General features: G+C 30.9%; 1 protein-coding gene across 1 annotated transcript in view; it reads right to left on the bottom strand.

The window, feature by feature from the left end:
* LOC128995144 (uncharacterized) overlaps positions 1-16,968 on the bottom strand; it is a 298,362-nt gene that overhangs the window by 160,693 nt on the left and 120,701 nt on the right. The window contains exon 3 of the mRNA XM_054420057.1: positions 9,992-10,240. Coding sequence (XP_054276032.1) covers positions 9,992-10,240 — 249 coding nt within the window. The remainder of the gene's footprint in view (positions 1-9,991; positions 10,241-16,968) is intronic.

Here is a 16,968-nt window from a genome sequence, read left to right as displayed (position 1 = left end):
AACATTTTTATCTATTTCGGTTTAAAAAATACTGAATTGTTTAAATACTTAATTTACACACTATATAATTGATATTTATGAGTCTATTTTACGAGCCAGCATGGTCTGACTATAGGTATGGGGTTTATTGGGATTTTAAAGGGTAATAATTGGGGTTTCCCAAATTTTTACCCTAAAAATAAAACATTTTGCAATTTATTTCCAAACTATATTGCAAAGCAAGAAAACAAATAATGTAGTATATGATATTTTTCATGTACTTTTAAGGAGAAAAATGGTAAATTTAAAATTCCAATGTTATTCTTACGGAGAAAAAGAAAACTGCTGTAGTTTGCTTGTCTATAGATTTATTTCAATTTAATTTGGTAAATTTGTTTATTTAATACTAAGCTATCAACATTTCAATTAAAAACACACCTCAATACCTTCCCTGTAGCAGCAAACCTAGTTACTCATTAAAATTAATGTTTTTTTAATAGGAAATAAATCTGACTTTTGTTGTGTAGTGAGAAATAAAGAAGATCCGTGGGTCTATTTCCCATCTGTCAATCAAGCAAATACCATCACTGGCTGCTCTATTTCTCTTTCTTATTCTGAAACTAGTTGATAAGTTCAATTTATATATATATATATATATATATATATATATTCTATCGAGGCATTTTAACTTTTATTGCTGTGAATAATATCTTTATGCATTGATATTACAATAGTATTTACAGAAGAATTGTAAATGCAGACCTGCTAGATAATCAATTGAACATTAAGTTTTTAAGATCACAACCACAATCGGATTGTCGATCTCGACCTAGATCCATTGTATGACGCATTTATCATATGGATATTTCAAATTTACTGTTTATACTGTAGATGTAACTAAATGTTACTTGTACAATATTTTATTTAGCCTATAAAGTTATCACTGACGTTGAGTAGAAACTATTTTTTTTTAATTAAAACTTGTATTCGTATTCTAGATAGATAATGATCCTTAAACTATTTGAAACCTGTATTTTGTTTTGTTTTGACGAAATGAGAAATCTCATCTTAAACTGGGCACTGTAAAATCGAACCACCACAATAGAGATCACAAGCCAATCTTCCGTTCTCGTTAGAAAGGCCACATAAACGGGACAAGGCACTTCCCTTGGCTGTCTACTACGTCTGGGAGCTTTTAACAAAACGATTTTGTAATTTTCTTCCAACGTAACAAAGAGTGATGATATAACATAATACTTATACAATAATAGTCTGAAGATTGTTTGTGGAAAGTGCTAAAAACAAAATAGAAATAGTTTATACAACATTTATGCTAAGCCTGGTATATGAAAAAGATGAATAAAAAAGACGTGGTTGCTTTTATCATGCAAATGAAAGCTGATGTCGGGACTTCATGAGACTTGGAGAGGTGCTGATGTTGATGTGTTTCATTTATCTTTTTTACATGACGCATTCTTTTTTTACCTTGGTAATAAATGAGTAATATTTAACAATCACTTACTTCAATAGCTTAATCGCAAAAAATAGAATAAATTAGAATTTAATATTTCTTATTGCCTAAAACTGCACGAGTCTCAACGGCTGGTGTCAAAGGGTCAGTTATTTTTGGGCCTTGTTCATAAGAAAAGTGTAATTGGTAAGGGTTAACATTATTGTACCGGAAATGGCTAAGTAGATTGCCTATTTTTGTTGTTTTGTGTTTTAAGTATCACCCTTATATTCTTTGTTGTCCAAGGAGGCTAGACACGAGCCCGGAATAGTTTTTCACATTACTTCAGGCTAGACCTAAGGGTTACGGCATTATCACTTAGATAAAATCCATTGGTATTTGGCGGGATTTGAACCCGGTACCCCAGGAACCGGAGTCTCGCGCCCTAACCACTAGACCAGCTCGCTCCCCCATCAAACTTATATAAAACTAGTCCTATCGACTACGCTTTGCTACGGACTATCTGAAAGTTTTATAAAAAGGGTGAAATCTTGTATCTCCATCTTAATCACTTAACGACGGATAGTTTAAAAATGAATACAGATTGAGTGTAGAATAGGATGTATAATTTATATCGGATATTATTAGCCGTTACTATTTATTAAAAGCCCAATCAAGAAAAGGTAGGTCTAGTTGCATAAGCAAAATCTTAACATAAATCAAAACATATATTTAATTGATCTAGGAATATCGACAGCTTTTACAATACTATAAAACGCTGCTGATATCTTCCAAGATTGATCATTCATTATGTTAAACATGACAGATTCCCTATTTTAATTACATAAAGTTAATAGAGTTAAATTTGATCAACATGTCCCATAATCAAGCAAACTACAACATATTACGTATTATTCATACAAGTATAATTTAAATTAAAAAATTAGAGATTGTATTTTATTTTTCTTCATTAGCTTTAAGCATGCAACAACGCTTCAATGTACTTAATTATTTTTACATTTTAAGCTCTACAAAATGGCTGAGGGAGGAAATTGCAAAATTGTATGTTTCCATGGTCAAAAATGATAAAACCATTTTTACCCTATAACACTCCCCATAAATCTTCGATCCCATAGTCCGATCGTGGTAGTTCGTGAACTTGTTATAAAATAAACGTAGGCTTACAAGATGTTTCCATATTTAATCAAAATCTGATAATATCTACTCTAATTATCGTGATAACGGACACCTATATAGATATATGAATTCGAAGAAATTGTACTTTTGGCCTCTGGGGATATCAAACCACTCCCAGTTCCTAGGTTCTACCATAACCTAAGGTTCATCATATTTCAGGGTTAAACTGAGGTACCTGGCCAGAGAGATTGAAGGGGTATAGTAAAGTGGCTGTCTCTGCCGCCCTCTCTGCATATTTAACACTTTCAATGCGTCATGTCTACTTTTTTGTGGTTTTTGAGCCATGTTTGTGTAAGTTATAAAAAAAAAACTCCGTTAAACGAAAAAGGTATATACGATAGCTCCGAAAACACGCTTAACTTGTTTAGAGCATATCAAATTAAACCATTATTCTCTATATGTTGATATTAGTATATCATACTTATGCTTAAAATTTTAAGTTTAAGGATTACTTATTGGCCGAAGTGGAACAATTCCTATACAAGTCCAGCAAATTTGGAAGAAATTCACTTTAGAAAATCTCAATATGTTGATATTAGTATATCATACTTATGCTTAAAATTTGAAGCTTATGGATTACTTATTGGCTTAAGAGGAACAATTCATAAACAAGGCCAGCAGTTTTGTAGGAAATTCAATTTGGAAAATCCAGTGTTATATCTAATATCTTACACAACCATAACATTTTTTATTAACATAACACTATAAGAAAACTCCTTTATACGAATAATCATAATAATCGTACATACGATCAATGATTAGTTTACTATAGAATAAAGATTAGAAGAAAAGTAAATTTTGGAAAACAAAATGTACGCTAAATGAATCTTGGTATTGTTCTGTATGTCATACATTTTTCATTAGAAATATATTTGTTTACTATGCATAAGTTTAATGATAACATTTTTCTTAAGTAAACCAACCCAATTTTGCATCTTATGAATATGGATGGTCTGTTCAAAACAAAGACTAATTGCTTAACAACTTTCGCATTTTGAATAAACCACTTGAATTTATGCTTTTAGTAAATAAATCAAGTAAGTATTATTTTACAGACGTATAGTTAAAACAATATTTATACTTCATTATACTAGTTTTATCCTGTCATCTTTTGAGATCGAAAATCTTTATTTACCGTCCCAATTTTACGAGTTTTTTCTACACACAGGATATATGAAGCAGAAATTAGCAAAATACCTGATTTGAGGTGCTACAGACATATAATCGACCCAACCCTTGAACTTTCATCTTTCTTCTCATGAGTCACACATCATACAAGACCGAGATGGAAACCCACAATATGAAAACAATGTGATCCAAAAGCCTTAGAACTTCTAAACTTGACTCCGAGGCTGCAGCACATGTCAATCCCGAATTTTAACCGGATTGGTTGTAAATAAAAGTTAAGTTATGTAACTTGTGTTATGTCATATAACTTGTGTTATGTAACTTATGTTACTTTGTTAGTAACTTGTGTTGGATACAGTATAATCAGGTTTTGAAGCTTAAGTCTTGATCCCTATTTATTGTATTAAACATTTGGATGTGGTTTTTGAAGCAATATTTGTAGATATTTTAGTCTCATAAAAAGTGCATGAATATTGATGCAAGGTTATTCAATATTAAATAATTAATTTGTGTTGTCAACTGAATATAATACTGGACCTCTAGCCCACAACAAAACACCACCAACAAAAAGATTCCTCTGCTGGCTTCCATCACAATTTATCATACATTCTCGAGAATAAGAACTCGCAAGTGAACAATTCTCTCTTATAAAATGTCTGGACTGAATTCTTTACAGAAACTTAAAAATAAACCAAATTTACGGAAGTATTAATTAGATTTACAATATATAAATTCTTTATCTTTGCCAGTAGAATTTGTAATGTATTAATATTACATACTCATTACACATCATTTAAATTAAATGTAGTGTTGTTTTTTTTTGTTTTTTTTGCCGAATATATTGTGGTCTAAAGAGTTTGATTAATAACATTTAAGCATTCATCCAACTCTAACGTTGTTTCATATAATGAGCAAAGTACCATTACAGTAAGTTAAAACAGAAAATGTTCAGGCAGTAATTGAGGTAAACGTTTTAATCTTCTATTCGGACAAAATAAGAAAATGAGTTTCACAAGATGTACCTTTGTGATGCAAATACTTGTAAGTCAGGGAACAAGCCCTCTTGGGACTTAAGTCTTACTTTCATATTGATGTGGCCAAACTTTAAGAAACCTTCCGAGTTTATAAAATTATATCAACTGAAATAATCCTTTCGTCCATCGAACCTGAGGTTTTCGGAACCAGACAATTGTTTGAGCTTGATTTTCTATCGATATAACATGGTATTTTTTCAACTAAATTTAGGTTTCCATAAATCTTTATTTTACTAAGAAGCGTTTAGTAAAGGTAATAGGACGAGTTTTAATGGAAACTACTTAAAAGCCTTCAACTCTGTCCATTAACTATGTAAGCTATTTTGTAAAGTAAATCAAAGTTGTGACAAAGTTTGTAAGACTTTTCTTGAAAATGTTCAAACAATAAATGTGGTGAATCTTAGATTTGAAACTGCACTCCGTCAGTTTACTAACAACTACTACTTAACCTAAAACATAGGATTTAGTATTCAATATACAGGGTGTCCTATAAGTACACAACCAAACTCCGGGATATTGTTCTATGGGTCAAAATAAAGAAAAAATCAAATAAAACTTGTTTTTATCGCTTTGTTAACCAGATTTGTAATTTCCAATACCCATTCATAGAACCATTCCCCGGAGTTTGGCTGTTAACTTACGGGACACCATGTATTCCCATATTCTTGTTTCAGAAAACAAATAAAGCAAATGAAAATCGTAAATGATTTTCATTAGTAAGACTACCTTTTACGTTATTTACAAATAGCCTACATCGATCTTTTTGTTTATTAGTAGTGCAAAAGTTTTCATTCTAAGGTTGCTAAAATTATTTTTTTTTTTTTAAGTAGACCAAACATATGAATATGTGTAGCACATAGCAGTCAATATAAGAGTAGCTCTTGGGAGTTCAGTTTCTGGGATTGGCTGGAAAGAATAATCGCATTAATGGATTGAATATAAGAGAGACTTTACTCTTACTTTTCTTCTTCTCGAAGTATCCAGAGTAGTATCCTTATCTAAATGAACGGTGAAATCGTATTATCACCATACATGTGATTTAACGTCGAACAGTAAAAGCTCTTGGTAGTAATAATATTTATTTAGTTCAGTAAGCGTAATGAATATTACTGCACTATGTAAGGTGATAATTTGTTTAAGGCATCCTAGTTCATCCATGCTGTGTTCGTTATACGGTACCTGATTCATATTAACTCGAATACATTACCACATCTAATTAGTAGAGTAAATATTTTTTATAAATTTTGTGGGTGATTTAGATGTTCTTTTAGAAGTAGTAGGCCTATGTATTTAAATTTGTACGTGTCCATCTAAAAACCGTAAGGATGACAAATTAAAATAAAAACATGCTGATACAATGTAACATTTCTTTAATTATGTATATGGTGTTACAAATATGTGTATGCACAATGACTTATGAAGTTACTATTATGTTTTCCGTGGTTTTTTACGTTGTCTAGTGCAGCACATTTTAAGCGCAATTGCCAAATAAAACCCCACTATTTCATTTAAATGTTTCAAGAACATCAAGGTTCAGTGTTACAAACTTGTTCTTAGGACTGTGTCAATAATTTAAGGGTGTAACAATAAGGAATGGGATTGAAAATTGTTGAGTTACTGTGTTCAAATTATAAGCAAGAGGTGAAATTCTTATGGGCCGACATTTTTATATAATTAATTTACAAACCACTAAAGGACTCATGATAAACAGTAACTCCTTAACAATCATGATTGATGTAAAGATACAATGGTTAAAGAGGTTTTACTCATTCCTATATATGAATATTGTATGTTAAAAAAAATCTGGAAGCAATTTTTCAAACTACATCCACAAAACGTTGTAAGCTAATATTTTATTCACCAAACAATAATCCTCCCAATCATGACAATATATCATTGACTTTTACTTCTTCTTTATGAAGAACATAACTGACTTCAGTGCGTAAATGGGATCAAATCTAAAGGAGAATGTAGACATTCCCCAAGTATTGGTCTCCTTTATTGGTTTGGTCCGAGCACCATTAAAAGTATTTTGCGTTTAAGCTTTGCATTTAATCTAAACAAGTGAAGTGACAAAACTTTGTATAATTTACAGTTTTTTCAACAAATAATTAAATTGTTTAGTCTGTAAACGTATTGTAAATAATTGATTTCAGATTCTAAATAATAGATTGGACGGTTTTAAACCATACGTTCATTAATGTTCGGTTATTAATTATTTATACATTATACTTTATACTTTATACTTTTCTTTGAAATTGCGACCATACAAAGTAGGTATTTTAAGCCAAGTATGAATGGAGATGAGTGTATGATGAGTGGCGCGATCTTGTAGTCTTGTTAGTGACTAAGGCCGACATATTCCTTAGACACAGCTGTTAATTAATAGCCCATACAGCTAATGGCTACTAAGGGACCTACAGTTTATAGTAGAATCCGAACCACTTTTTTCCTTGGTATATACGAATTGGTCTAATTATCAGGATAGTACTGCGGATAGTCGTAGTACTCACCCGTGCGGACGTTAATCCACACCAGAGAGTATCGCATCCACAGTGCATGCGTATAAATATCCACAATTCGAGACCTCCTAGTAGCTGGATTACAGGACGACGCCACCCGTGACGCCGTGTTATTTACCAGAAAGAAGAGTTTTTACAGAAATAGCCACGTTTTCACAATGCCATAGACTAAAACAGACAAAGGCACATTCCCCTTATTAAGTGATATTTGTGCTCTGCATTATAGTCAGTTCCGTTTCCCCACTTCAGAATGAAGGAGTCAATATATTGATTCGAGGCTAATTTATTGCATGTTAAAATTAGACGCAATTAGTTTCCCACAGGAGACAGCCAGTATGCTGCTATAAGCCTCATGCTTAGAAATATGATTGCTTTAAATTTCCTCTCTTTTGGAAGTGTATCTTTCGAGTTCAAAACCTTCAACTTGTATTTTAGGCATCGGTGCACGTACGAACGTAGAGATATTTGATTGAAAACGTATGATTGAGTAAAACTATATGGTTACAAAATCATACCCCTCCGTAATTATGTTTTATTGAAGGCAGTAACAGCTTCCCTCCCGTCCAAAAAGGTCCAAGCAATCTAAGGGTGGTGATATAGAAAAAAACTGTTTGGCATTTTCTTGAACTATTACACGTTTATAATTATTGAGAATATTTACTGAAAGTTGGCAATAAAACAAAATAATCGCTTTAGCTTCAACAGTGTAGATTGGAAGATCCGTGTTGGATAACACGGGATACACGTCCCCGCCTTGGCAGATAAAGATTGGATTTAGTTTACATCGTGGAATCATGACCGAGCTACGTAATTCGCTTTTTATTTTTAACTGTGCAGCCAGTTTGCGAAACGTGTCTATTGTTTACATAATTATAAGCGTTAAATTCCTTTTTTTTTAATGTACCTACAAACCCTTAGTTTTGGCCAATAACTTTTGGTACCGTAGCCAAAGTATACCATAATGTATTGGTAATAATTTGGTAATAATAATTTGGCCAATTGGTACATCTATACAAAAATATATTGGCCAAAACTAAGGTTTTGTAGGTACATTTTAAGTAATAAAATTGACTTTTGAGTTTGTGAGTTAAAATAGTTTGATACCATCCATACTTTCACATATGTTAATAATAATAATTTGCTAAACAATTATTTTACCCAAAGTGATTTTGACAAGTAACTATACATTCACAGTATATCGTCAAATAGTAAAAGGAGTATTTGAATTTCTTATAACTCATAATAGAAGCTCAACCCATTTTGTTGGTAATAATATGATTTTATTTTATAACTAGCTGTAACCCGCGGGCTTTGCCCCGTTTAACTTCTTAATTTTCAAGATTATCTCGTTCGCATGGCACAATCACGTCCTGGTTGAAGGTTGTTCGCTACGCTCACTCACCTTTAGGTTGGAGCTCGTTGCTACGCTCACTCACCTTTAGGTTGGAGCTCGTTCGCTGCGCTCACTTGCCTTCAGGTTAGCTCGTTCGCTACGCTAACTCGCCTCCAGGTTGAAGTTCTTTCGCTACGCTCACACCTTTTGGTTGCAAATTAGCTGTTGTCATAAATGAAAAAGAAATAATAGTGCTGCACTCTTTTGGTAATCCTTGTAACTTTAATGCTATTGAACATCATAGAACAGAACCAACTTGTTTAATTGAAACAGCTGTTAAGATTAAATAATTCCATTTCTCATAAGGTTAACATGGGAAACTATTCTATGTATTACTAGATGCACTCATATCGTGAAATAAACGCTATGCATGAACAAAAGCGCTGTGTTAGTGCTACTAACAGTTTCAATCTAAAATAGATTTAAATAGAATTCCAAAAAGATATGAAAAAAATCGAATATTTATTTTTTACTTACCTTGCCGTAAAAGTGAATAAGAACACAATGTATTCTTTAGTTAAACACTTGATCCCATGTTTGTGTAACACGGATGATGCAAAACCTTGCACGTGCAATTCAAAACCTCTCACGAGCAATATAAAACCGAACGTCGCCAATTCTTTGTCTCAAAGTCCATGTTGTTGAAAGGCTTTGCTCGCATTCTTATCCCAAAGTAAAACCACGCCAACTCCCATTGCCAAACTCCATCTTCAACATTTTGCTCTTTCTCGTCATATCAACTTTCTCAATTTGGATTCAATTTCTCCGGGATTACTTTTACAAAAACACAAGTATCAAACAACTAGCAAAGAGATCTTTTCCGAACAAATTTAAACTATTATTTCACGGATTGTACAGTATCTTACTGTGTACCACTTTCCAATTCAAAACAACACATGAAAACATTTTAAAGTTATGATATGCATGGCTCTTCCAAAAAATAGGAAACATGGAAAATGAAAAAAGTTTGAAATATAGAAATGTGTTCAACAGTAATAACATATTATTTTATTCAGAAGTAACCTCGTCATCTATAAAGTTTATGCTTTTGGGACGTTTGATGTATCCAGTCACCTTACGGATATTTTTGGAGAATACTTTTGGAACACAAATATAAAATCTTGATAACTCTTGATTAAATAGAAAATATCAAACTATGATAGTAAATATGCCTAGCGGTTATCAAAACCTGTGGTGTAAAGAATATACTATATGCCAACATTACCTAGTACAAGTGATAGCATTGCAAACACTGACCAATGACCAGAGTAAAGCATTTTGAGTTTACCTGTTCGGACGAGTTTGAACGTGACGGCGTTGTGGTTCTTCAACTGATCGTTGAGAGAAGGATGTGACAGGTCTCTCAGTGTTCCCTCACCAGCAGCCGCCATCTTTACGTTTCTGTCGTACTGCTCCTGCTTCTGGAGGAACTTCTTCTGCGACTGCGAACTGTTCTTATCCTTCTTGGGCTTAGGGGGGATTTTGGGGGATCTACTTGGAGAAGGCGGGCCACCTGGTGTCGGACAAGACGGCGATCCTGCAACGAAATTCTGTATCACTTCCAGGATCTTGATCAGGTTTTACATTCCATAAGAATTTATATTTGAATTCATATTGGTAATACAGATTGTAACTATATTCATACAGATTTTTTATCTTAAATTCGTGTTTCGGTCCGGTAAATTAAAAGCGAGATTTTGTGTTTACTATTTATTTTTTGTTTTTCGAATGAATTCAAACTTTCTAACAATAACAAACTATATTAAGCGGCATCCAGGTAAACCTTACAACTAGCGAGTAAAAATTAATTTTTGAAATTTTACCCTGAAACAAGATTTTTTTAAACTTCTACACTTCAAAATCACTAAAAATTACACTTCAAAATATGTACACTAAAGATCAATACACTTTAAGTTAACCAGGCCCCAAAATTAACACCTAAATATCCTTCAGATTTTACAATAAGATGAGGATGAAAAGTTTACCTTCATTATCCAAATACTATGGTAACACCTTTGACATTAAAAAAAAACCACAATTTTTTACAGACTGAATAACCTTTTTTACTATGAATGAAAAACGTATATATAATAGAAGTAATAAATAATTATATAAATTCGTTTAGTGTTTTTTTTAATTCCCGAGATGAAATGAATGGATTATTATTAGTTTTTGAAGTTTTTCTGGTTTTGTATTCAGAAATCTTTCCTTCACTAACCATCCAATGTCAGCTGGGCAGTTGGTCGTTCATAGTGCTGCTAAAAGTTCAGTAGAAGATTAATTGAATTAAGCTAATAGATTATTATTAATGGATTATCCATCCAGTAAGTTCATAGACATGTGCTCAAAAAGGTAACTGTACATTTATATTTTACATGTATATGTCACAATTTTGCCATGTATAGAATATACTTCGTTCAATGAAATAATGAAAAGATATAATTATATTTTATATTATTCACAACTGTAATTAAACTATCATTAGATTAAAGGTATTAAAAAGAAGTTATAACTTCTTATGAAGAAGTTATGACTAACTATAATTATGATTATAGTCAATACAATTACTATGCATACTTTGTGCTCCTTGTTAACCGGATTCCACCTATGGTTGGAATAGTCTGAACAATGACAGGCTCGGATCACAGCTCGTTATGACAGTTATGTCAAGCAAATGATTGCATCACAAGCTCAGCTAAGCTTTGCTTTCCGTTCAACAATCAGCAATATTGATAACATATGAAGTTTCTTTACTTAAAATTGCAATTAGTTAACTATCAACAAATTTTAAAAGGCTACCGTACATGGTTTATGCTTTAATACATGACTAAGATAAGAATGTTGGGTGACCGATTGGTTGTTACTATACAGAAAACCGACCAAATCTGATTCATGTTTTTATTGAATATTGCATGTCTGTGTTGATTCGAATTCACAACATAAGCTGTGTACTATTTAAATTTGTTTTACTTTTAAGCTAACCTTGAACAGTAAAAAAAGAATAACATATTGCATTTCAAGAAATGTAATCATTGTGAGTTACCTTAATAATGTCACAGACAGAATAATACTTAGTTACTACCTTCCCTAACCTAAATACGTTTTTAAGCAAATGAATAGTTTTTTTTTTATATTTTGTTGGCCTAACTATATTTACCTATATGTAAAACTTTTTAATTTCTTCTCTAGATGCATAAGATAAATAATATTTTGCATTTTAGAAAACTAACAAGATTTTTAACGTTTAATTTTGAGAAAAAAACAGTAATATTTAGTGATGTGGTATTGGCATTACTGCAGTTCTTATTTTTCAGCAAAATAAAAGCCTTTTGTAACTTGAACTATGCTTATCTATAAATGACTTTAATAGTACTTAAAATAAGTAGAATTTTCATTTTAAAAATACGTTGATTTTTTTAACACTAATATTTTACAACAATCAATTATGATGACTTATGACTAACGCATGTACACTTTACAACAAAAAGACATGTTTTGAAAGAAAATCACATCCTGTGCTACCACTATCGTTCAATAATCATTTAATTAAAACTAGTTCATTATATGTTAGAACGATTCGGTTAATCATCTGGTAATTAATCAAGAACATCCCTGCAGCACGGGAGGTTTATAAATCCATTAGTATAGTAGTATCCGTTGATTATTATCCTACTCAGAACTGACAGTATTACGAAACGATCATATCACGGAGTGCAAACAAATAATGTCTTCTTTCCCCTTAGATAATACAGAATAAAGAGTCTTTGTTAGTACATAAAAAAGTGATTTACAGAATAACCCGTTTATCACAGTCACCAACTAAACTTATTTACTTCAGAATAGTATAGGTTAATAACAGTAGCATTCACTAAATAAGCTATAAAGAGTACATCAAATAAAATGGAGCAAAATATTTATTCGGTATGTGGACACTTATACATATTAGAAGGTTTATCGTTACTTCACTTACGTGAATTTTGTTGTAGACTGTTTATATTTGTAGTTTTTTTAAACTATGATTTTTAACTAAATAGTTCGGGTGGATGACTTTTTCATTAATCTTATTTTACAATTTCTTCGGTTTCAGGGATCAAGTTAAGTATCAAAACATACTTTATTCTCGAAAAATATTCAGAAACACAAAGAACAGTAATGAAACCAAAGGATGGAAATGCTGAATACGTACCCCTAAGTAAATAACTTCAAACATCAATTTCGAAAAGCTTGAACGTTACCTTACTTGGCCTCAAGGCTTTTACCTTCATACCACTATAAAATAAGGTTCCCCTAAACAATAAGGTACTCCGCGCTATCTTCCTCTATCTATTTTGTTTCAAACTGTTCCCCAGTCCACATAGGCCTACACTGATCTGTTCTAACCTTCAATTAGATTATACACATTAGGTATCGTTTTAAAATAGTTTTAGCCAACTTGCACACAACTACCCAATTAAGAAGTATTTACTTTACAATATGACCCATCTTATTCAAATACTGTAGCAAAAATGAAAAAGTTCACTTTTTTCTTAACCATCTTTACTTACAAGACTTTAATTACATTTTTATTATTTAAAAAAAAGTTGAATGGAAGAATTACTTTTTTCAAACAAGATATGAATCTTACACATTAATATTACTTTATGATGGCTGAATTTTTAACCTAGTGTCGATTATGTAATTTAACTCGAGTATTTTAAAGCACATATTAAAACACTAAAAATAATGTTATACTTGACTGTAAAAATTGTTTCCAACTATCATAGATTTTTATCATAATAATTGTAAAGATTTAAAAATTACTAAATATTTAGGTGATAATATAGGTTACTAATCGTAGGTAAGACAGAAATATTTAATCAAAGATCTAGTTTCACGTTTCATCAAGCAGATGATATATGAACGCTCTGTTGAACATTATTGGTGGAAAGTTTACATTTCTGCATGGCAATTACACATTTTCAACTATATTTTGAACTATATATTGAAACTAAATTTTGAACTCAATTAAGTTGTAATTGAATACATGCTATAAGAATAAATAGAACGTCAAAATAGCTTGTAGTTGATAACTAGAACAAAAATGCTATGCGATTTTAATATCTTGTTGAACAGATATAGATAGACTGTTCAATTAACCCAGATAGATATTTGTTTAACTCTTTAAGCCTTATTAAACAGTTACTTTCAATTATTCATATGTTTATTTTAAAATATAAGTAAGAGCAAATTCGTATCTCAAATAGCTATAACTAATTAAAACAAATAAATCCTAAACAAATATAATCAAATTATTTATTTCAACAAATCGTGAACGTATTTGTACAGATTCTATTTTCCACGAAATAAAGTTCCAACAATAATATAAGATAATCAAAAGGCCACGAGAAGGCATTTTATTTTGGATACACATTAGTTTTAAAAGTAATATCAGAACGCAAATCTAAGTCATGTCAAGACTTTGAAAAAAAAAACATGATAGGCCAAGGGAGATGTAAACAAACAACATAATTAGTTATAAAAGTTTATCTAAAGTCAAAGTTAACAATTCAAGCTTATTATTTACAAAATAAGCGATGGCTAACGTATCTTTACCCAATGACCATTTTTTATGGGATCGCTAAAATATTTAGATGATGATGTTATTGAAATAATGTAAGCACAAAATATTTCTTAAAATTTTACATACCAGTATCAGTGGTTTATTACCGTTATATTATAAAGGTAAATAGATGTCAAATTATGTTTTGGTCTTGGACGAAATTTTGATGGCAACTAACTGCGACAAATTTTAAGAAACATCCTCTCCACCCAATAATTATTATGTACGTATTATCAAAGTATGCAAAATGCTACGCTATTTTACACACTTCGTATAAACAGAATTTACAATTGTGAATAAGCAAATAGGGTTAAATATAAATGATATTGCAGCCTATAAATCTCATACAAGCTCTATATCAGGACTAGGATTATAAGTCCATTAGTGCTGGACATTCGTGCTTATTGCAGCATTGCAATCGAGTTACATTGCAATAGTCTGGCCTCTATCTTTAGACCAGGTTGTAGTCGAATCAAACTACGAGGATGTTATATTATTTTAACTTTTTTAGTATTCTCAGATCGATCCGGAATGAAAAATTGCATTATAAGTCAAATTTTTTAATCCCGAGTGAATACAACCATACAACCATGAAAGTAATATGTAAAACACCTTATAGGTTTTAATATTCATTTGATTTAATTTTACCATTCAGGGATTGTTCTAAGATTGCTCATTTCATCTTAAATAACCTTTTATAATCTTAAATATCAAAAATAACCTTTATTCAATGATCAATAATGGTTTGCATTTTCAAGCCGATTTTTTTACAGTAGTATGATGTTTTGATTGATTTATTTTTACATATCACTAAGAAGTATTAATAAATAAAGTATTTTGATGTAAGAATATTCATGATATCTCAAATTCTACTTTGAATTAAAAAAAACAATAGTAGTTTTAAAATTGTATTTTTACATCAAATATGTTTAATTAATATAAATTGTAATATATACGTATAAAGGTTCAATAGGATACTATGTAAATTTAATCTACAAAAATAGCATCTACAAAAGAATTATCTTCCCTAACAACTAACAGCTTTATATAGTAAAGGTTTTTATTTTATATAGTTATTTTTGTACTTCGTAATTAGGGTGAAATTAAGTTCAATTTTAATACCAATTTAATATGTTCAGCAAAACGAATAGCAGTATTGCATTATATCAACGATAAACTATCGGTAAATGGTTAAAAATATTGATTACTTAAGATGTATTACATTGGATATTATATCAAGCTCTAATGGTTCAATTTTCTTACTATATTTTAAAAAGGTCTTAGTGTAATTGAAAACTGATGCTTTAAGCTATCATATTGGTTTTAATTTATATTGTATCGTAGAGGAATAAAAATAGTTTTTATCCAGAAAATTGATTGCATATAAAAAATTTTCTCCTTTTATCAAGACCTAGATTACCGGCTAACAATGATGTATATCAACCCAGTAAGAGTTGTTGGTTCTATTTGTAGCACACGTAGAGGTCAAGCGTAAGCATGGCTAGGCACTCTTACTAATGACCTTTTTGAGGCTTCACAGAAGTTGATGAGACGAGACAAGGTACACTGTGAGTACGTTGAAGTTACTCATCCCGTACCTTTACCTTTCCCAAGGTGTTTCGCATTCACAAATGTTTTACACATAATTTAGTCTACAAAACCTATGTTTTGGGTCATAATTATTTATTGCCTATAATTCTGTTTACCGCTTTATTTCTTGAAATATTTCTACAAATTATTGGCAAATTGATACGTTAGAAATTATTTTTGTTGAATGTATTTCCTTTAACAACCCCTTTTTTGGAATTTAAACCCTTATAATATTTACCAGGTGTTTCTAAGAAACAAAATAATTAATTTGAACAGAAAAAATTAATTTTTTTTAGGAAGGAACTGCAAAAGACAAATATGCCCTTTATCCTAACACAGAAGGTTATTACGTTATACCACAGTTCTTTAGATACGAATACATGCACCAATCATGTTTTTTAACTTGAATAGTGAATTAAGGTTCATAACTCTCATGAAAATATGAACACTGAGAGCTATTAATTCCTAGAGATAAGTTTGTTTGAAATTCTAGTGTACAGAGAAAACTATCAGAAGAACAAAGATCAAATTAAAGTTAACTTCGTAGTTTGTGGAGTTTTCTAATTGACATCGAAATTCAATACCTCCAAGCTGTGCTTCCTATTGATGACCCTTTATTGTTTGAGATCAAATTATCTTCAAGAGTCTATTTTACAACCCTTAACGAGATGCTTTATCGTCGATGCATAAAATCTTCTTAGAAAATTAATCCTATTCTGGGCTGATTTGTTATAGTTCTTCTTAGTCGTTGGATTATTACAATCGATAAACTTTACTTTAATAAAAGTTACCATACAATAGCTTGGATCGTAAGTATCTATAATTCTATTTAGTAACTTAGTTTTTTTTTTAGTCTTCAACGTAACGTATAAAATCTTATAAAATCTCTGGGCCAGAAGAGAGATAATACACAACATTAGTGCTTTAATTAAAACTTATTAAGTAAATGTGTTTAATGAATAATATAGACATGCCAAACTAGGTTACAAGTAGAATATGTGTTCAAAAGGTTGTAATTTTGCAATTAGCCTTGTAATAACCGTGCATGTACTATTGATACTAAGTGGAATACGGAA

Source organism: Macrosteles quadrilineatus, unplaced genomic scaffold (genome assembly GCF_028750875.1).
Source record: "Macrosteles quadrilineatus isolate MER2022 unplaced genomic scaffold, UCM_ALF_1.0 Scaffold_5__1_contigs__length_97177068, whole genome shotgun sequence".
Classification (NCBI taxonomy): Eukaryota; Metazoa; Arthropoda; class Insecta; order Hemiptera; family Cicadellidae; genus Macrosteles; species Macrosteles quadrilineatus.
Note: the sequence above shows the minus strand (reverse complement) of the source record. Positions and strands in the feature narration are given on the sequence as shown.